This window comes from Diachasmimorpha longicaudata, chromosome 13, assembly GCF_034640455.1.
Source record: "Diachasmimorpha longicaudata isolate KC_UGA_2023 chromosome 13, iyDiaLong2, whole genome shotgun sequence".
Classification (NCBI taxonomy): Eukaryota; Metazoa; Arthropoda; class Insecta; order Hymenoptera; family Braconidae; genus Diachasmimorpha; species Diachasmimorpha longicaudata.
In genome coordinates this window covers 1927552-1949663 of record NC_087237.1, presented here as the reverse complement: position 1 = coordinate 1949663, position 22112 = coordinate 1927552, and the positions used below count along the sequence as shown (strand labels likewise).

General features: G+C 37.7%; 3 protein-coding genes across 10 annotated transcripts; 2 read left to right on the top strand and 1 right to left on the bottom strand.

Annotated features, from left to right (window-relative positions):
• The first annotated feature begins 1006 nt into the window (after positions 1–1006).
• On the top strand, positions 1007–4786 carry LOC135168746 (N-acetylglucosamine-6-phosphate deacetylase). 3 transcript variants are annotated; one of them, XR_010300088.1, is made up of 8 exons: positions 1007–1551; positions 1917–2191; positions 2572–2701; positions 2786–2874; positions 3231–3375; positions 3818–3994; positions 4122–4493; positions 4647–4786. XR_010300088.1 is itself a non-coding variant. In XM_064133237.1 (7 exons), exons 1-7 carry the CDS (start codon positions 1344–1346, stop codon positions 4355–4357), a joined length of 1260 nt encoding a protein of 419 aa, XP_063989307.1. In that variant the 5' UTR covers positions 1007–1343; the 3' UTR covers positions 4358–4522. The 3 variants fall into 3 exon arrangements, 2 of the variants coding, with proteins under 2 accessions (XP_063989307.1, XP_063989308.1); XM_064133237.1 differs by lacking the exon at positions 4647–4786 and having other exon boundaries at positions 4122–4522; XM_064133238.1 differs by lacking the exons at positions 1007–1551; positions 4647–4786 and adding an exon at positions 1567–1696 and having other exon boundaries at positions 4122–4522.
• Positions 4433–17331, bottom strand: LOC135168743 (mucin-1). Of its 6 annotated transcripts, XM_064133228.1 has the most exons (17): positions 17127–17331; positions 13672–13813; positions 13382–13439; positions 13063–13133; positions 12276–12452; positions 11213–11311; positions 10507–10605; positions 10156–10353; positions 8167–9948; positions 7355–7552; positions 7152–7253; positions 6556–6660; positions 6389–6487; positions 6190–6288; positions 5592–5696; positions 5188–5447; positions 4433–4848 (listed from the first exon to the last, which is right to left on the bottom strand). In XM_064133228.1, the coding sequence occupies exons 2-17, from the start codon at positions 13778–13780 to the stop codon at positions 4759–4761; spliced, it is 3651 nt and encodes a 1216-aa protein (XP_063989298.1). In that variant the 5' UTR covers positions 13781–13813; positions 17127–17331; the 3' UTR covers positions 4433–4758. The 6 variants fall into 6 exon arrangements, with proteins under 6 accessions (XP_063989298.1, XP_063989301.1, XP_063989299.1 ...); XM_064133231.1 differs by lacking the exon at positions 7152–7253; XM_064133229.1 differs by lacking the exon at positions 10507–10605.
• Positions 17332–17461: 130 nt separating this feature from the next.
• Positions 17462–22026, top strand: LOC135168744 (transient receptor potential cation channel protein painless-like). Its single transcript, XM_064133234.1, has 2 exons — positions 17462–18253; positions 19316–22026. The coding sequence occupies exon 2, from the start codon at positions 19323–19325 to the stop codon at positions 21981–21983; it is 2661 nt and encodes an 886-aa protein (XP_063989304.1). The 5' UTR covers positions 17462–18253; positions 19316–19322; the 3' UTR covers positions 21984–22026.
• The last annotated feature ends 86 nt before the right edge of the window (positions 22027–22112 follow it).

Below are 22112 nucleotides of genomic sequence, written 5' to 3'. Positions count from 1 at the left end.
TTTCGATGAAATTTCCTGACTGACGATAGATTTTTTAATCAAAACTCGAAATCCACTTAGTAATATATGAAAAAAATCAGTTTTATTTCTTCTTGATTAGTTTACGGAGTCATTCGGCAGGTTTTTCGATTTTTTGGCGATTGTCGATTATTTTTAATTGATTTTTGAAAATTGCGTGCCATAAGAGCCTGTACAAATGGCATGTCTTAAATAATTAATTAAAAACAAAATATGTAGCCCATTGTTTTCGGACTTCGGCTACATATTTTTAGTCCCGATCCAGATGTATACTAAAAATTTCCACGCTTTCGTGCATTTCTTTCTATTCCCATTGACTCACTGCGGAAGTCCCTTAAACTGAACTTTTCCACGTCTAAAATCGATCTGATCTTACAATCTCCCTCCAATATTTATCCTAAGTATCAGGACGAAGGGTCCTGTTCCACAATAAGGAGTAGGGGACCAATCGTGGCCTTGAACTCAGTTAGGGGGTTGGCTCTACACCCCCACGATCCTCTGGGCTTATTTAGCCTTGACTCCGGGGCTACATTATTCTAACAAAGGGGCCTCACATGTGGATTTTAAAGAGAGAGAGAGAGAAAATACTTGAGTTTCTCTCGGCGAAATTAGACTCCGAGAAAAGGTTTTATGACTTGAACGGTTCGATGTGGGACTCAAATTACATTAGGGAACTCTATTACAAAAAAATTTCCAAAGAATGTTTTATTTGGGAGGCTTGAGCTACGTCAATAAGTTACAAGATTTATTACTTGTATCCGCTCACAAGTTTCTGAAACTGACAATTTCAAAAGGCTTTGTTTTTTCATCTTCAAAAGTGTTTAAAAATATTACAAATGGCTTGAACCTTTTCTCGAAAGTTTAAATTATTGAATACAATATTTGAACGCCAGAGGCTAAATCTAGTAATAATATGGAAGTCATAGGGACCCTATATGGTAAGTAGCGACAATCCAAAGACATCTTCTGGAGTTTTCGAGGACTAAGTCACAAAATATATCAATTTTTTTTTTTTCGAATTTGACGTTTGTATTTTTTATCAATTTTCATTCGGCCAGTGATAATAGAGTAATGATCTCGGTTTTATCTGGACTGAAGGCAATTTCCAGAGATAGTCAGGGACGGCCAGAATGAAGATCTAATTCTTAGTGTTTTTATTGAATATTTCCATAATTAATAGCCTTTTATCCTTTGTGCTTTGTCTAATCAATCGGGTGGGGAACTACTTCATATTTTTGCTCATTGTAACATTCTTTAATCACCGCTATTGTTAGTTGCGTTTATCAACCCCGTCACGCCTGTCAGTAGTCAATAATTGCAATAAAATGACCCGAGCAGGAAAACACCTCGTCAAATTTCACAATTGTAGAATATTGAGAAACGGAGAGATTATTAGGGAGCATTTGTGGGTACGTGATGGACTGATTGTGGATCCAGAAAAGATTTTTTATGATGAAAAGATCAAACCCGATGAGGTCATTGACTGCAGGGGAGCCCTTATATCACCAGGGTTCATTGAAATGCAGATCAATGGTAAAGTACATGGATTGTCATCCTTAATTAAAATTATAGCTCCTGGGTGAACGGAAAATGTTTAACAATTTCCTACGACAATTTAGCCTTGGTATTGTGAATTTACTGAGAGTGAAAATTGTATCTTCCAAAGGTCCATTTACTTGTGAGGAACATTTTTTGAAACTTATTGTTCATTTCATTGTTTATATTTGCTTCTCATTACATTCAACTACTCAATTATTTGATCATCAGTGAACGGCCAGAATAATTGTAGTCATTAACAAATTAATCCACATCCTTTCATTTTTCTCAGTTTGTCATTGATATTGGCCTTATTAATTATTACTTATTTAATTAATATTGGCGTCATTCATTGTTTTCAGGGGGATATGGCATTGACTTCTCTCACAACGTTGATCACGTGGAGGAGGGCATCTGCAAGGTAGCCAAGGAGCTCCTGGCACATGGGGTGACCTCGTTCTGTCCAACTCTGGTGACATCCTCTCCTGAAACTTATCGCAAGGTCCTTCCGAGGATCAAGAAGACTGATGGAGGTCCTCAGGGCGCTGGGATTATTGGTGTTCACGTGGAGGGGCCTTTTATTAGTGCGAATAAAAAAGGAGCACACGAGGAATTCTATATCAAACGATTTGATGAAGTAAAGAGACGATCTTTTTGCACCTTTCGAATAAAAATATCCAGTGGGAAATATTTTTCGAGAAAAAAAGTTTAATATCATTTATTTTACTGAGTTGTTTAGCTCCTGTATTTGAATTTCCTTCATTTTCAGTTATTGGAACAATGATTTAAGAAGAGAGACCAAAAGACATTGAAGCTAACGTAGAAAATTAATAGTGTAGAATTTCTACTGTAGAAATCTCAATAGAGTTGATTAATTACATAGAGGGTTGAGAAGGAACACTTTTTAATTTTTCTCTAATTTTAATCAGTTATTGTAATTAATAATTATGGAATTATTATTTTTTCATGAGTTATTCTGTACATCTGAAGGCTGATGAATGCCAATGTCTGTTTTAGGGATTTAAAACTCTCATGGAGGTGTATGGAAGCCTCGACAACATATGTTACGTTACGCTAGCTCCAGAACTTCCTAATGCTTGTGATGTTATTGCCGAACTGTGCAATAGAAAAATTAAGGTTTCTGTAGGTAAGGTAAAAAAATATTCTCCTACCCTTTCATTCCCTGAAAAGCAGACTTTTATTCTGATGAAGGGGATTGATTGATATTTAGGTCACTCAGTAGCTAATCTGAAAGAAGGGGAAGAGGCTGTGAGGGTTGGGGCATCCTTCATCACTCATTTATTCAATGCGATGCTGCCAGTATGTCAATTCTTTATTTACTAGGACTTTTTAATACCTCAAGAGTTTTCTGAATGTTTGAAAAATTGATTATTTAAATAAATATTTTAAAACGTATCTCCAGAGATGATCTGCTATTTCCAGTGCTTTTTCTATAATTGATCATCTTTTTCATTTTTCCACCAAAACTTTCTTCTCTATTTGATTACAAAATCAATCTTTCATTTTACTACATTTTTTCTATATTTTAGTCAACGACTTTAGATTCTGCTGATCTTTTTGTCTCTAATAAATCGTAAAAATTGAGAAATTTATGAAATCAATTTTCACAACTTTTCCAAAGAACAGAACAACTAACTCATTTTTTAAAAATATAGTTCCATCACAGAGATCCAGGCCTGGTTGGTCTTTTGACATCCAATGAAATTCCGTCATCGAAAAAAGTTCACTTCGGAATAATTGCGGATGGTATTCACACTCACCCCGCTGCCTTACGAATTGCCCATAGAACTGATCCAGAAGGTATTCTATTAATTAGTTTTCTATTTCGAAAGCTAATTCTCATTTTTTCTAATTTATTATTAGAAGTATATAAGACTCTATAGCAGAAGAGTAACAGTTACAGTTGTATATCGACAGACATATATTTTCCTGGATATTCGTTCGAAAACTTGCAGAAGTGCTTCCACAGTAAATTCTCATTTTTTTACATTAAATACTGACTTGTATTGATTGTACTGAACTTGTATTGAAATTATTCTTTTCAGTATATATTATCCTCACGCTATTTCCTCGATTAGACGTCACAGAGTTTTATCCAATACATAGTCTAGTAATTAATGTAAAATATAAATAAATAGATTTCTTCTATCAACTTCAAAGCTCATGCATCTCCTTAAAAAAAATAATATGTTCCTTCAGCTAATTTTGTTCCTTCCCTGTAATTAATGGTCATTTTCACCAGGACTCGTTCTGGTGACCGATGCAATTTCTGCTCTGGGTCTACGAGAGGGTATCCATAGACTAGGACAACTGGATATCGAGGTCAGGGGTGGGCGTGCGTACATTGCCAGGACCGATACATTATGTGGAAGCACTGCTGAGATGTCTGAATGTGTTAGATTCTTCAAACAAGCCACAGGTGATGAAAAACTAGTTTGCATGCCATTAGTCCTTACGATAATTAATTAAAAAATTAACTGCATTAGTCTTCGTTTTTATTGATAACTAATTCGTGATAGTTATTGATGAATAAATTGTCGTCACAGGTTGCTCAGTGGTGGATGCTCTGGAAGCTGCCACTTTGCATCCTGCCAAGGCCCTAGGTCTGGAAACGCACAAGGGTGTCCTTGATTTTGGCGCTGATGCTGACTTCATAATGCTTAATGATAACTTGGACGTGCTGTCCACTTGGATTGCTGGAGAGCGAGTTTACGTGAATATAAAATCTCTAGCTTCTGATAGAGCTGAACTCGCACGACAAGGAACTCCTGAATCCTTATGAAGACCCAAGAACCTAATGCATTTATTTCTCAGGAAAGGTTTTTACTAAAAAAATCATGACTATTTTTGTAACCAGTGCTGACGAAGTTTGGAGATTTTTATAATGATCAAACAATCTTTATTCTCTGTTGAATATGGTAAAATAAAAAATTGATTGTTAAAATAATTGATTGTTAAAATATGAAAAAAATTATTTAGTGAAGAGAAAAATGTTAATGTGTTAGCTAGAAACAGCATTATGTTTCTCATATATTTTAAACTTAATTTTTGTTTTTTTTATGCTATTCAAGCTCTTCAAGCACTGTCCATTAATTTTGGAGAGAGAAACAATGTGTGGTGTCAGCGAAAAATTAAAACAGATGGTGTGTGAGGATGTAATCGATGGAAGCCGTCGCTATTGACTTAGTACGAGGATAGAGGATCCTTCAAGTTGCAGATGTACTGTGAGTGCCTGATCCCGAATGTGTGAGCTGGGGGTATGTCCAGGACCACCTGAAATAATTCAAGTTATTTTATCTTCTGTCAAAATTGAGAGATCATGATTTTTTCTTTACGAGAAAGTCATTGAAATTTAAATTATCTTTTATTTTTTTATTTTTCTTGATAAATTTTTCATAAATAAATCAGTATTGTTAACCTCCGACTATTCAAATTGATTTTTCGGAAAAATAATAATTTTTTAACACTTGTTTATTTTTCAAAACAAAATTGAAAAAATCCAGCTTATCTAGAAAACATACTCAATTAACAAGTTCAATATCTTTTTTTTTAACGCAAGAACAACTCCGGAAAAAGTGAATATTCGTTTGAAGAATAGAATTATATCTTTACTTTTTCTGGACAATAAGCTCCAGGCGCTGGAATTTTCGACTGATTAGTGGGGATTTGATAGCGCCCACTTATGCTGTAAGCAGCACTCTTCGCTCTGACAATGTCAGTTCTGATGGACTCATAAGCTCCAGGTCCTGGAACAAGTACTCGATCGTCGGTGAATACCTTTTGTCTACCTGATATCGAGTAAGCTGGGGCTGTCTTCTTATTTCCTTCTTTAGTGCCACCCAGGGCTGAGGGAATTGTGTAGACATTTGGAGCTTCAAAAAATAAATTCACTTTAATAAATCAATTGTACATTGACCGTGGTCTTTTCGAGATTAACGTAGGTGATTTTTTTAACAGGCAAGAAACATTTCCACAATCCCAGAAATACGAATAAATAATGATGATGATAACAATACCTGGAGTATTCTCGTCTTTGCTCATGGGCGGTTTCAACCCAAATGTGAATTGCATAGCTTTCTCCCAAATTAATTTTGCATTCTCCGGACTATAGTGTCCTGGTCCTTTAATATGAAATTATAAACAAAGTAATAGTAATAATAATGGAACAATGAAAATGAAGAAAAAACAAGTAGAAAATATCTTGGAAAAATTGCGATAATTTTACTGAGAAGTATTATTTTTTACGTTAAACAGCCGCTGAAAAAGCTCTTGAAGATATAATTTTATTATTATTTTGAATGAAACCTATTAAATTGGTAACACAATTCGTTTGAGTTTTGTATTACTGTTTGTCGAATGTTATTTAAATATCAAATAGCAAATATTCAACAAAAATGTAACAGATTGCGATCTTTTTATTTAAGTCATCATATTGAGCAGTTCAAAAAAACTTCAGAATCATTGGGATGTTTTTCTAAAACTCAAATGTAATGCAATTGTCTAGTGAATTTTCCAGACCTCAGTATTGAATTTCTTCCTGCAATTTCATTATCTGCACATTGTTCTCATTGTTGGGCTAGAATATTTTTTAAAACAATATAACATGATTTTTACCTGGCACCTCCGTGAGCTTCGGCACCACATGCTTTCCACTGAGACTGTACTCAGGTCCTCTATTGAGATTTACTTTCTCAGGTGAATAAACTCCAGGAGCTAAAAAATACATTCTCTAAATACTTTCTACTTGAAGCGCAAAATTCACAGAATCACCAAAGCTTTACTTTAAGTATTATCAATAATTATCAATAATTACCAGGCGTATTGCTGGGCTTCTCCAATTGAGTCCTCACCCCAAAACTGTACTGCGGAGAGCTGTCAATCTTGGAATTTTCAGGAGAGTACGAACCAGGGGCTAGATTTACAATAATAACACTTGATTTTAACAACAATAAGTGCTCATTTTGCGGAAAATACCCTCACCTGGAAAAGGATTGCACCGATAAGGAGAGTGTTTTACACCAAAGCTGTACCTAGGTGAACCATCAAGATGCGTGCAGGATTTTTCAGGTGAGTAAGTACCTGGTGCTAAAAGACATCCCAAGATAGAAGGTTAATTGCTACTGAGGGAATACACCTGAAGAATTGGGGTTTTGTATGTTTTTTTTTATTGTCACAAATGAAAGTACTATTGAATCACCTGTACTATGTGAGAATTTTATTTACTAGAAAAATTGCAAATACGAGGTGAAAAATGAAGAATAAATAAATAAATGCATAACAACCCGGCGGATTTGATGGAACAATTTATTAGATTTTCTTTGAATTTTTATTGGAAATTCTATCACTTTTTGGACGATTCTGCTAACCAATTTAGCAACTGTCAGTTTGCATTTGTTATTCAGAATATTTAATAAAAACAATGGTAAAGAAGATGAAGATTTATCAATAAGAAAAATTCATTGAAAACCCCAATTAATATAAATAATCAAATGAATTAATTGAAGATTTACTTAAAGTAATTAGATGTGATATGTTGTTTCGGAGGACGTTAGTCACTGGTTAGTAAACACCATTACCTGGAGTGTCTCTAGGTTTACTCAGCCGAGTTCTATTACCAAAGCTGTAATAAGGCATATGATCCAGACTTTTTATTTTCTCGGGGTAGTATTGACCCGGGCCTGATGGTCAGTAATAAATTTTCACTCATTGAGTTAATTTCTATTCTACGATTTAACTATTGCATTCCGCTAAAACTACATTATCTCTGTTTTTATCAAACCTGGAGTATTGTTGGGCTTCTCGGAGAGACCTTTTCCACTCAGTGAATATTCAGGGCCTTTGTGCAAATTATATTTTTCTGGTGAATACGCCCCAGGGGCTGGAGTATCACTGGGCTTATCTAGAGGAATTTTCAAGCCAAAACTGTACTGGGGGGTGTGATCCAAATGCACCTTTTCCGGACTGTACGCACCTGGGGCTATCAAAAAAAGGACTTTATGATATTAATATCTTTCTTTATATTTTCATTGAAATATTATTTTGTAATATCTCGAAATTGAGGATAAATAGCAGTTTTTTTATTATGTGTCTTTTTGTAGAGTGAACTGAGAACTACAGATAAGTTAATAACGAAAATTTCGCTGTCACTCTTAGTTTTGGAGTTATTCTGCAAAGAGTGAAGGGAGAATTCAACGTCTTGGATGATGTGTTGTTGATTTTTTTCCACCAAAGTCTTTGAGGCAAAATTTTTGCTTTTTTTTTACAGAAAAATAAGGAAAAATCATATAGGAGAACAACAATTGTCAATAAAGTCTGACGATTTATGGAGTATTATTTAGCTTCTCTGGAAATGCTTTTTCACATAAACTAGATTCAGGATCTTTCTGGAAATTAATTTTCTCCGGGCAATACGCCCCGGGAGCTGGAGTGTCATTGAGTTTTTCTAGAGGTATTTTCAAGCCAAAACTCTACTAGGGGTTATGAACCAAATCAATTCTTGCAGGACTATAGCTGTTGGGAGTTTTTTCAGGATAAACGAAATAAATAGAAATTTGTATATGGAAAAATAAGGAACATATCAGGATATCATACCTGGATTGTCATCTGTCTTTGGAGATAGACCTTTTCCTGCCAAACTGTATTCTGGACCTTTGTGTAAATTCATTTTCTCTGGACAATACGCGCCCGGAGCTGGAGTGTCACTGGGCTTGTCCAGAGGCGTTCTCAAACCAAAACTGTACTGTGGATAGTGATCCATATCCATTTTTTCCGGACTGTAAGCTCCAGGCGCTGGAGTGTCATCTAATTTTGGAAAGTAGCCTTTTCCAGATAAACTGTACTCTGGACCCTTGTGAAGATTTATCCTTTCTGGGTAGTAAGCTCCAGGGGCTGGAGTATTTTCTATTTTTGGGGAAAGACTTTTTCCAGATAAACTGTATTCTGGACCTTTATGTAAATTGATTTTCTCTGGACAGTAAGCTCCTGGGGCGGGAGTATCATTAAGCTTTTCCGCAGGGCCTTTTCCACTTAAAGTAAACTCGGGCCCTTTATGTAGATTAACTTTTTCTGGACAATAAGCTCCTGGAGCTGGAGTGTCATTAAGTTTTTCGACAAAACCTTTTCCACTCAAACTGTACTCAGGTCCTTTATGGAAATTAATTCTTTCCGGAGAATAGGCTCCAGGAGCTGGAGTATTATCTGGTTGCGGTGTATGGCCTTTTCCACTCAAAGTATATTCTGGACCTTTGTGTAAATTGACTTTCTCCGGACAGTACGTCCCTGGAGCTGGAGTATCGTTTAACTTTTCTGAGAGACCTTTTCCACTTAAACTATACTCTGGACCCTTGTGCAAATTGATTTTTTCTGGACAGTAAGCTCCTGGAGCTGGAGTATCGTTTAACTTTTCTGAGAGACCTTTTCCACTTAAGCTATATTCTGGACCCTTATGTAAATTGATTTTTTCTGGGCAGTACGTTCCCGGGGCTGGAGTCTCATCTGATTTTGGAGAATGACCTTTTCCACTCAAACTATATTCTGGACCTTTGTGCAAATTTACTTTCTCCGGACAGTAAGCCCCTGGAGCTGGAGTATCGTTTAACTTTTCTGAGAGACCCTTTCCACTTAAACTATACTCTGGACCCTTGTGCAAATTGATTTTTTCTGGACAGTAAGCTCCTGGAGCTGGAGTATCGTTTAACTTTTCTGAGAGACCCTTTCCACTTAAACTATATTCGGGACCCTTGTGTAAATTGATTTTTTCTGGACAGTACGCTCCCGGGGCTGGAGTCTCATCTGATTTTGGAGAATGACCTTTTCCACTCAAACTATATTCTGGACCCTTGTGTAAATTGATTTTTTCTGGACAGTAAGCTCCTGGAGCGGGAGTATCATTTAACTTTTCTGAGAGACCCTTTCCACTTAAACTATACTCTGGACCCTTGTGTAAATTGACTTTCTCTGGACAGTAAGCTCCTGGAGCGGGAGTCTCATCTGATTTCGGAGAATGTCCTTTTCCACTCAAACTATATTCTGGACCTTTGTGCAAATTTACTTTCTCCGGACAGTAAGCCCCTGGAGCTGGAGTATCGTTTAACTTTTCTGAGAGACCCTTTCCACTTAAACTATACTCTGGACCCTTGTGTAAATTGACTTTCTCTGGACAGTAAGCCCCTGGAGCTGGAGTATCGTTAAATTTTTCGGAAGGTCCTTTCCCACTTAAACTGTACTCAGGCCCTTTATGCAGATTCATTCTCTCTGGAGAATATGCTCCAGGGGCTGGAGTATCACTAGGTCTGTCGAGAGGTGTTCTAAGGCCAAAACTGTATTGTGGATGATGATTGAGAATGACTTTCTCAGGGCTGTATGCGCCCGGAGCTGAATAGAAATGGTTGGTAACAAAGTAATAGAAAGTAATATAAACCAAAGCAACGCGGGGCAGGAAGGAACGATTTGCCATTTTTTTCCAATCTCAATGTTTATAAACACCTTAGGTGGTTAAATAAGATAACAAAGCATTCGATGTTGCCCCGCCTTGTCTCATATCAATTAAGAAAATCAGCAGAGTTTCCAAATGGAAAATACCTGGAGTATCAGCAGGCTTGCCTGTCAATCCTTTTCCACTTATACTAAACTCAGGACCTTTATGCAAATTCACCCTCTCTGGGCAATACGCACCAGGCGCTGGCGTATCGTTAGCCTTACTGAGGGGCGTTTTTAGGCCAAAAGAGTACTGCGGCTGGTGGTCCAGATTAACTTTTTCAGGGCAGTATGAGCCTGGCGCTGAATGAATTATCACAGATTTCAAAAAGGATACAAAATCATAATGGTAAATTCAGATAGAGTTTATTCTACCGTAACTAGGGGATCTACAGCCATCTAATTTTAGGAATTTATCGTACTTAGAGTTTGAAGAATGTAAATAATTTAATTTACCTGGAGTATCACTGATTTTACCCAGAGATAGTCTACGACCAAACGTAAACTCTGGAGTTCTACCCAACTTAAATCTCTCTGGGTAGTAAGACCCAGGCGCTAAACATTAAACCAACTACTTGAAGCTTTCCGTCAATCATCAAGTGAATGGAAGAATTCACCAAGAAATCAGAGTTATGATTTTTGGAAATTAATCTATTTTCAAGTTACTGAAAATTATTTCGTTGAATTAGTCACTGTCCCCTGATAAATCTTTTGCACTGCATCAAATATTTGAGAAAAATTCTTCACATAATTTTTTTAGTAAATTCTTCCAATCGTGAGGAAAAATTAAAAATAGTCACTCCAAGCAAAAACCTTCATTAACTGATAATGGAAGAAGCAGAGTCAGTGAGTCAACAAGAACCATCGAAAATAAAGTAACAATGAGTAAGATAAGTGCATAAAATAAAAATATGAAAGCTGATTTAATGATTGATGTGAGATACCAAACTCCGAATAGCGATGATGCCAATTTCGTTACGTCTCCCATCACCGATGATCCGTAAAACTGCGCTCTGAATTATGTAAATCGAATATCAACCAAATGACCCATCAATTTCGCGTCATACGTTACAGAAACTTACTCATCAATTTTCAAATTAATCGGGGATTGAGTGATGAAGTTATTAATTATTGATTTTTTTTCGGTAATTTTTATATTTACCCGGAGTGTCAATAGGTCTCTCCCCAGCGTGTCTCATGCCAAATGTATATTGCGGTGCTTTGTCGAGGATTACGCTCTCAGCGCAATAATCACCGGGTGCTGATTTTTCATTGGTTTTTGAATTAATTGTAGTTTTAATCCAAAATTGGAAATAAAAAAAATGATTATGATTTTCGTGGGATTGTGGAAATTATGAAATGTAATGAGGAAGAAAAATTATCATGAGGTAGTAGAATTTATGAAAAAATTATGGAAATTTGCCAGTTTTGTCAAAGGATAATCGATTCTAGGAAAAAATGTACCGAAAAATTTTTTTCCCAAAATGTTTCTGAGAGTCTCTTACAATTAATTATCCTTTATTCATCTCCTTGAATATTGATGGCAACTACAACTATTAATTTATAATTCTACTAATAATTTATCTTCTCGAAAACAGAAGCCACGACAATTTCTTTGTTTATGAAATATTCACATATAATACCACAAGTGGTTCAAAATTATCGAATATTTCCCGATAGATTCGTTGCAAACAAATGAAGGAGTCAAGTTTTTCAGGCTAAAAAATCACGAGTGCGAAGCACGAGTGATTTTTCCTGAAAAACTTGACGACTTCATTTGTATGCAGGGAACCTAGAGGGAAATATTCTATAATTTTGAAGCTCGAGTGGTATTCAGGGGATTATTTTTCCGATCCAAATTTCGGCCAAGAGAATTGTTCCATGACATGAAAAGAGGTTTATTTGGTTAAGTGTCGTTTGTTTACCAAAATATTCAAAAAATTATCGCTGATATTCGAGGTAGGCTATACAAAATATCAACAAATGGTGCAATTCTATTGGCTGAAATTTGGGTGGGAAAAATAATCAATAAAAATAATGGCTCTGGAATATTCTCATCATTCAGAAAATTCAACATTGAAGAAAATACGAAATGTTGAAATTGAAATCTCTATTAACGGAAAATTTCCTCAATTCCGATAATTCATCTTCCCACTAATAAAAAGTGAAGATAATGATTTCATTCGTGTAATTCGATATGGCGTAATTCCCTTCATTTTCGTTACCTGGAGTGCTATTAATTCTCTCCGTGTGTGTTTTTATTCCGAATGAGTATTTCGGCGAGCTGTCCTGAATAATTTTCTCTGCCTTTTGTGGATCGTAGTCGCCAGGCGCTGGGGTACTCTCAATCTTATCGGTGTGGGTACGGCCATGAAGGGATAACGCTGGTGCCTTGTCCTTGCCTAAAATCAATTTGCCCATCGACTCGCTAATGAATTACGTAATTTATTTCCGCTCGAAAAGAATAATGAAAAAATTTCGCGATTTCCCACACGGATGAGAGAAATATTCAGTGAAAATGACGTAGATGTGTTTATGGTAAAATCTGTTGTACGTTTTATCGTATTTTGCCATTGCTATTGCTTGGGGATGATGGAACTTTCGCGTAATTGTTATTGAATTATTTCTCTCCGTGCAAATAACAATTATTTGAATTTAAATATGGAGATATCTCGAAAATTATTAGTGGTAGGTAATCAACCTGTAAGCTTATGTCTGGCATTTCAAGATTCCACTCTGATTAAAGTCGACATCGGCGCTTATTGTTTTTCCCACGAGCTTAACAGGAAAGTATATCGATGGCATCTAGAGTTAACGAGTGCCTGTCATTCCTACGGATATGTATGACTATGTTTGTAGGGTTCAAACGTGTTTGATCGATACAACGACGATGTGAAAGTCCCCTGGAATCTTCTGGCACTGGTTGTTGCCAGAGGCACAACTATCTGTCGCATTTTTTCATCCTGATTTGATTTAGAGGAAAGTCGCGAACAACTTCACAAAGATTTTTACCTTTCGCGTTGAGCCCGGATACGTTGTATTGACCGGGTCCGGGCCCAGGGCTCTCATTTTTCTGTGAATGTCTAAAAAAAGCAAAAATGTTTTCATAATTTTCTAATTGTAAATTATATTTTAGTTTATAAAGAGATGATTTTGAATTACTTGTTAAATTTAAAGTCTGTCATTATTTTTGAAAGAATGTTTGGGGATTTAAGAGAAAGGGAATTGATACATGAGTGGTACAGGCGAGCTATTGTCTGACAATTTGTCTGGCACCTACTTTTTATTATTTCGGAAAATCTCTACTGTATTTATGGAGTATTGTATTCACCTGCTGCCGAATGAGAATGCAGGGGCTCTTCCTCTTTTAGAATCTGGCACAGTTTTACCTGAGGGAAAAGAAGTAAATTAAAATCTTGCGACGATTAGAATAGAAAGTGTCATAAGTCAACGAAAAAAATGGACACCATAGAGAGAGAGAGAGAGAGAGAGAGAGAGAGAGAGAGAGAGAGAGAGAGAGAGAGCTTCTTTTCGAATTGTCTAATTCAATTACAGGAAAAAGACACAATTATAGCTGGTGCGTTTGAATAACTGTAATTAGAGATCATCTCGAGTGCTTGCCTATAAGTGGTGGTAGGGTGACGCATGCTGGTCCAGGACTTCCAAATTCAGCGGCGATTGGACCTCTACGCTTTGTTGGGGTCCACGATCTCTGAGTCATTCCACCCATGTCTCTTCTATTTGAGAATTCAACTGGAAATTCCTGAAAATGTTTACTTGCATGTTAGTGATACGGAAAGGGTGGACCTTGGAACAAGGTCGGGCTGTTGTACATTACACGATATGTGTGCCGAATGTAAAGCATGAAAGTGGATCACGAACGATCGATTGATAGTCTTCAATGAGTTCTTACGATTTTCCCTCACTCTGGGAACACATTTCGTATTCACCGGTGGCAGAAATTTCCAATTCACCAAAATTCATTTAATTTCTGGCTGAACAACCACTGAAATTGGGTGAGGGACGTTGCACTTATTGCCTCAACTCACGAACGGATCTTTCATTCGATGACCAATAGAACGAATGTTCTAAGGTACTTTTTATATATTTAATGACATTTTACGGATCATTTATTGATCATTTATATATTATTAGAATAACGAGTGTGGCTTGATATTAGTGGAGGTGATAGTTAAATGATGAATGGTATTGTCGCTGGTGTAATTTTCCAAAAAACCTAGGAATTCTCTTGAATTTAATTTATTGATAGAACTGTTTCCGTCGGGACATTCCCTATAGGAAATTTTTCCCTACAAAATTTTTCAATTTAAAAATTGTTTGGAATTTCACCCGCACTTTTCGTCCCTTTCTGTTGACAAAGTCAGCGAAAGGTTGGAGAATTCAAACCGAAGAGTTTCTATAAAAAATATTTTGATAGTATGAATCAAAACGATAATTTCTATTCATGTTTTTGTCGTTTATTTTATAATTATTCTTATATTCAATTGATATTTTATCACCATCTACTAGTAAGATAATTTCATATTTATCCACTCCAGAAGAATCAAACTGCAGTTCGTACAAAAGTCGATTGATTTTGGAAAAAATGATCAAAAGACTATTTAGTCAGGACTCTTAATAGAGTCAGAGCAGTTAATGTGATGTATCTGTACAGACTTAATAACCAATTCCGCCACCTATAAAACTACTAATCGGCTAATTTCCGTCTGGACTTCATTCTCTCGTCTCTTCATGACGAAAATCTCATTGTTTTTACCAGCAACCACAATCTTGTTGAACATTTCCATGGAATTGTGCAATTACGCGTACACAGACGACCTCGAAAATTTATCCCTGGTCAGATGTGCAGATCGAGTCATAGACATCCATATAAGAGCATGCCCATGAGTGGCTTTTCTGCGATCGCCCACCGACCACAGGCCAACTCACGTTTTTCGAATCCCCCAGAATAAAAATTGGACGATTGCAAAAAACACCCATTAATCTTTGTTCCCAGAATTTTTTTTTGTTGAAAATTCGATGACATTGGGTGCGTGTCAATGTCACCAGCATTTCGATGAAAACTTGATTTCCGACCTGACACGTTTGAGGACATGTCGTAGGTGGCATTCAAAGCCAACTTGTTATTGATACGCATGTTTCACAAGGACTCAGACACCCTGGGACATGGAATTGACTCCCTTGGGGAAATATTAATTAATTGTTGATATTTTATGTGTGACAACAATTCGCCAGAATCTTTTTTTTCCTTCTTTTCAACTTTTTATTGGATTTTAGCCCCTTCTAGTGGAAGGTATCGCAGCTTATGTGCGAATTTTTATCGCGTTTCAATTTTCTCGAGAAAATTTGCGGATAGAATTTGTTAAGTGTCTTAATTTGACATCGTCAATGAATAGACAGAAAAGAAACTGAGTGGGAAAGGTTGTGGAAATTACCGTGGCGAAATTATTCGCATGAAAAATATTGTAACAAGAAACGCTGCATGGAATTCTCAGACGTTTAAGTTATGACTTGATTGGAGATTCAATTGGACACGACACAAATCGCTCCGAAAAAAGGGTTAAATTATTGGTTTAAAATTTGTCACAAAAACCAGAAAAATGAGAAGATATCGGCAATAATTTCTCAAATTCACCTCAGAATGGTGGCATTAATAACTCCGTAGAAATTAAGTTTCGATTGACATTCAACAAATGCCGGAGTATCCCATTTACTGAATTTATCATATTTTAATTTCATCCGATGACTAATATTTTCTCGTAAATTGATTCTCATAAATAATCGCTTGAACGATGTAGTCGGAACGTCATCTAACGCGACTTTCCAAAAATGGTAGACATCGCACCCCGCATTAAACGTAAAAAAAATCATTCCAGATGGAATAAATGTATAACTACGTATAATGACGAGGTAACATGAACTGCGGAGATCTGTTGGTATCGATAAATACGGGTTTGCACGTGGAATAACATTAGCCGAAAATGGAAATGAAAGCCCCAGTAACCAAGGGAATGAACAATTAGAGGATAAATAGAATTTAGCTAAAAAGGCAATGCTTTCATTTTGTCGAGCGAAGCCAAGTCTCGGGGTGAAATGGATTTGACGCCTAAAATTCCGAAATTCGTTCACAACTCAACAGTAGAAAATTAGCAAATCGATTTTTCATGGTTTCACAAGGAAAACGGGATAGTTACGAATCGCTGAATTTAATGCAATTAGACTTCGCTATGCGGTGATTCATTTACGCTACTAATACAACAACTGTATTTCCATCTTTGACATTTTACCTTCACGTTTATTTACATCGTTATTCGAACAAATATCTAACGCGTCTGGAACTAAGGTCACATATACTCATCGACACATTATGAGACCTGTTACACAACTTAAAAAGCGTAAATAGTGAGACTAAACTGTTTTTAAAGTTTATCTCGTCACTTCAATAAGTTATTCTTGTACTGAAGCGAAGGAATGGGATGGGTCAATTACTAGGACAATACGATTATCTATTCATGATTGAGTTTACAAAAAGATTGCATTATAAATCGTCTAGGCAGATAATAAATAACTTATTGGTTCTATTAAATTTGTGGAAAAATTGTTAAGACTAGAATTTTAAAATATTTGGAAATAAATAACAGTTCAGAGGAAAAAATGGTCAAAGATCAATAAATTATGCGAAATTAAGTTGACTAATGATTTTCCTCGAGATCTCAATATAATTCAAATGATAAAACTATATATTTCGCAGATGTGATAAAAATTTGCGAAATATTAATTAGATTTAAAATTGCAATGGGGAAACCTATGTAATTGCTCCATGATTTTCAAAAAGACTCAATTATTCCATCAGAGATTCTCAGCCTTGGTATAATTATCCCCCCAAAAACGACAAAATTCTCTACAATCATAAAAAAACATATAGTTTGGCAATTCTCATTCTGGAATCAGTACATACATGGGGATTTATCTGGAAAAAGCCCAGCAATTTTTCCCTCGAAATGATACCCGACCGATTTGTAATATCAGCTCTTACACCACAATATCTGACTTACCGAAGCGAAAGAGGATCTCTCGAAATTCAAAACCCCTAATAAATTGCCGTCAAACTGTATCACAATTTGGTCAATCGTTTTCCGCTTTCCTCACCTCTTCGATATTATCATTCAACGAGTTTTGAAATTCAAACCGTCTAAAAACAATGTGTTCCGGACAATCACTGAGTAGCGAGTATTCGCGGTTGTCTAACCAGGAACGGTAAGTAATCACTGATCCAGTTGGTAGCGCGTGGTGTTCCACTCTCTGGTTGACAGGATGCGCACACTCCCTCTCGAACAATAAGCGCGCGCACCGTGATTTTTTCGCCCTTCGAACCACTCAATTTGGATTTGCAACTCCAGAGTCCCTCTTTACCTCGTTTCGCTAAAAAAAACCATCGGTTATTATCAATAATCGTTCTGAGATCAATATTCATCTATTTGCATATTCAAATTCCTTCGGACGATGGAAAGGACAGGCAGATTGCTAATCGATGCTAACAATAGCCGCAAATATTTTTTTCAATCATTAACTGTCGATTAATGAGAAAATTAATTTAACGTATGATTATACATGAGTTATAGTATTGAAAGGTCTAGGAATCAGTGCAATTTTTTTGAAGCTCATTCCCACCTCGTAGTGTAAAACTGCTATCGACGTTTAGAAGTACAAATACAAGTATTAAATTGACACTTCTTCGTCAGCTATTTCGTGCATGTAACTAATCCAGTTTATTCAACTATTATATGAGCAAAAATAAACTAAATGAAATTTTCAAAAACAAAGAGACATATCCTAATTATAAGTGTTACAAAATCTTGTCAACAACATTTGAAATAATTTTTGTTCCACAAAGAGTTTATCAGGGGTTTATCATTAGAAAAACTCTTGTGAAGATCTTGATAATGTGAACAACCGAATACTGAAAGCCAGCGTTCAACCGTGACTGCCCCCACTCTTGTATTCATACAAGTGGAAGAGGAACATCGAGGGAGAAGAAAGGAGAATGAAAAAGACAGACACAAACGGGAGGCATGATGACCGCTGTGTAGTGGTTTCAGTCTGGTCACCACCAATGGTCTCACAACGTGAAATTCTTTCCAACATTAGTTGATAATCCGCATCTGTACCACAGGTGACAAATGTAAGTAGTTCAATTGCCCTGGGAAATTTCGAATTATCGAAATCACTCAAGAGAATATTCAACTCTATATAGCATTTGCGATAAGTTAGAAATTGTCAATTTTATCAACTCATGGATCCACCACTGAGGGATTTATGAAAGGTAGAGTGCATTGAATGGGAAGAATTTATTCGTGCGAAACCGGAAGTCCGAGCTTCCGGCGTTAACTAATTGTGCGAGAGCTCTTCATTACTCCAACACGCGAAAATGAGGAATTTCGTTTAATTTGCGCGTGAGTTCGAGCTGACCGGTTCTGAACTGTCTCATCTTTTGTATTGCTTTTGTAGTTGATGTTGTATTTTATGGGGAGAAGCCGATGGGTATAGAACCGTAACGTCTGGGTCCCCTCTTCCTTCACAAATGACATCATTGTCACGGCCGTGTACAGCCCACGCGTGAATTCAAACATAAGTCAGATGTACACGTCATTTTATCCCGCTTCAATGACACTCCCTCTATTCAAACCCAAATTTGGAGCAAATTGGAGAGAGAACATTTCAAGACGGATTGCCAACCCATACCGTAACATTTTGTGAATAAATTCGGTGTATCGTAAATTTACTGGGCTGTATCGAGCTTTGTATTGGGCTTTGACCAATTCTATTTGAAAAAATCCTTGTCTATAGACTGATAAAGAAAATTAAAATTATATTCTTGTTCTGAGAGTTGTCTTTTCTTCTTGCTATAGTCCCACGAGTCCATAAACACTTTTCCCCCGAGGATCAGACATTAGTTTTTGAGACAATGTGCGAAAAGCGAGTGAATGTCTTTATATTTATAAAGTTCTGAGAGCCTCCAGCAAATCGACCGTAAATAAATAGTATTTTGACAATAAGTTTAATGGCTATTTAATTGACTATCGATATTTAGGATTTTTCTATCGATTTCTGTAATAAAAAAAAGTCATACAACCTAATTCCATGCGAATGTTTCCAAAATACCGAGGTGTATCATCCTGTTGAATTAAAGTTTTTTAGGGTTGTTAATTGGAATATTCCATAATCACCGGGCCTTAAATTTCAGTTGAAAAATGCAACCAGAAGAGGAGCTCTTCCAATTGAACACTCTCCGCACCGAGAATCCGAGCCTTTATAAGATCCTCCTAGAGAGCCTTCTCGCCAACCACTACGCCGTCTTCAAAAGTCTCCTACAAAAGGGCCTGCGTAAGCATCCCCCAAGTATCACCATAGACTATTGCTATCCCTACCCCACCAACAAAACCCTCCTCGACGTAGCCAGCAGCGAAGGTCGCTTGGACTTTGTGAAACTCCTCCTCGACCTCGGTGCATCCCCAAATCGCATAAACGAATCCCACAACCGCGCCCCAATTCACTTCGCCACCGAATCGGGTCACCATGACATCATCCTCGCCCTCCTCGATGACCCAAGGACAAATCCGAATTTGGAGGTGGGTCGGGAAACTGCCCTTCACTTTGCGGTGAAAAATAACGACAGTAAGTGTGCCAAGGTGTTGCTGGAGAATAATTCCAGTCCAAATGTGCCAAACAACAGGGGAATAACGCCCCTCCACTCCGCGGCAAATGCCTCCAATCGAGAAATGGTGGAGATAATTCTGAATCATTCTCGACTCGCTCCGGACGTTGACACCTTTCGGGACTTTCGCAAGCGATCAGCCAGAGAAATCCTCAACGAGAAATTTCCAGATTTGTCACTTCCTCCGCCAGGTGAGAAGCCCGTGGACTTCAACACCCTGAGATTCTACCTAGATGCCAACGACGAGTACCACTTCCTCGAAAAGCTCAAGTCCCTGGAGGAGGAGGAGGAGGGATCCCCAAGACTGGACGGTGAAGACAAACTGATTGTAATAGCAGCGGAGCGAAACCTAAAGGTCGCTGTCGGTGAGCTGCTGCGACGAAGGGAAGTTGGCAGTGTCCCTCGAGCAGCTCTGGAAGCAGTCGTGAGGAGGGGCCACCACGATATCCTCCAGGACTTCCTGAAGACAGGAGTTAAAATAGAGAATGAAGTGTTGATGATTGCCTGCCAGGAGCTAGGAGTTCCCTGCAGATTCGGTATCGAGCAGCAGTCGAGGATAAAGTGCCTAAGGCTTCTCCTAGAGTACCCGGATGTGCAAGTTCGAATTGAAGATGAAAAGGGCAACTCTCCTTTGCATTATGCGGCTAGAGCAGAAGATCCGGAAGCGGTGGACCTTCTCCTGAAAGCCGGTAGCTTCATAGGCCATGCAAATGCCTTCGGGGTACCCCCCATTGCTCATATGTCTCCAAAAGTTCTAGAAGATCACCTGGACTCGTGTTTACGAAGTAAAAGTGATAAAACTGATGATTATGAGATTGAGTTCGATTACAGATGCCTCATGCCACACACGGTGATCAGCCACGAGGAAGCCACGCAAACTCTTCTACCGAAGCGTTCGCGAATGATGAGAAAACCGACGCACTCTGCGGAGATGGAGACGTTGTCCTACATGTCCAAGAATTCTTCGTTGAAGCACCTTTTGAAGCACCCCATCATCTCCTCTTTTCTCCATCTGAAGTGGCACAGGATACAATACATTCTCTACGCCAACTTCGCTTTCTACGTATTCTTCTACATTTTCATCAACTGCTACATCCTTGTCCTGAACTATAAGCCAGTCACCCCCGTGAACACGAGCGCCAATGGCCTAAACTCATCAAGAATTGTCTTGAGGAGTGAAGAACATCTGGACGGCCTCTGGAGTCTCACAGCAATTTTCCTAATAGGTCTAATGATCCGAGAAGTCCTTCAGATGTTATCTTCGCCCAAGCACTACATCATGAACTTCGAGAACTGCCTCGAGGTAATTTTGATAGCTCTGGCTGCTGCTGTTCTCGGTGGAGCTGGTAAACAGGTTGGGGCGCTTGTCATTCTCCTGTCAGCGTGGGAGCTTGTCATCCTTATTGGACAACATCTCAAAATGTCCACAGGAATCGAAATGTTTAAGACTGTTACCTGGAACTTCCTGAAGTTTTTCTTTCTTTATGCGTTTTTGATTCTAGCTTTTGCACTGGCTTTTGTTACTCTCTTCAAGGACATTGGGGATGACAATTTCTCAGATCCTGGACACGCCCTTTTTAAGACTATCATCATGCTTACTGGAGAATTCGATGCCTCTGATATTCCGTTTGTGTCTAGGCCTGGTTTGAGTCACGCCATCTTTATTCTCTTCGTATTTCTGATTGCAATCGTTTTATTCAATCTCTTGAATGGTCTCGCTGTCAGTGACACTGTTGACATCCTCGGTAAGGCCGAGCTCGTGGGCCTCATCTCCAGGACTGAACTTGTCGCTTATGCAGAGAGTGTTGCTGTGGGTTCTAGGTTCAAGTCCAGGAGATCGTGCTTTTCATGTCCGAGAAAGGGGATGGATATTTTGGGATTTGTCAGCAGAACATTATTGCTATTTCCGAGGTACTTGGTGCTTGGAAAACTCGGGGTCAAACCTTATAGGGGGAATGAGATCACGTTTAAGGGCGTCCAGGACCCGAGAAGGAGCTGCAGGGGGCTGACGATGGACTCTCTGATTGTTAATAGGGCGAGGGACATTCTAAGGAATAGAAGTAAAGTTAGTGAGCATCAGACGCTGATGGAGGAGTTGGAGATCATTAAGAGTTGCTTGATGAGACTGGAGGGAAGCTTCAAAGCGGTGTTGAGGGCTGGTGAGGCGCCAGTAGAGGAAGATACTGATGGAAATTGAACCTTGTTCATGTGTTCTTTTAATAACCAGTGATAAACGAAATTTAATTACGCAACTCTCTATTTAAAAATGTAAAACTTGGTCGAAATATTCATTCTTTTTCATTTGCATCTGATATTTAATCATTTT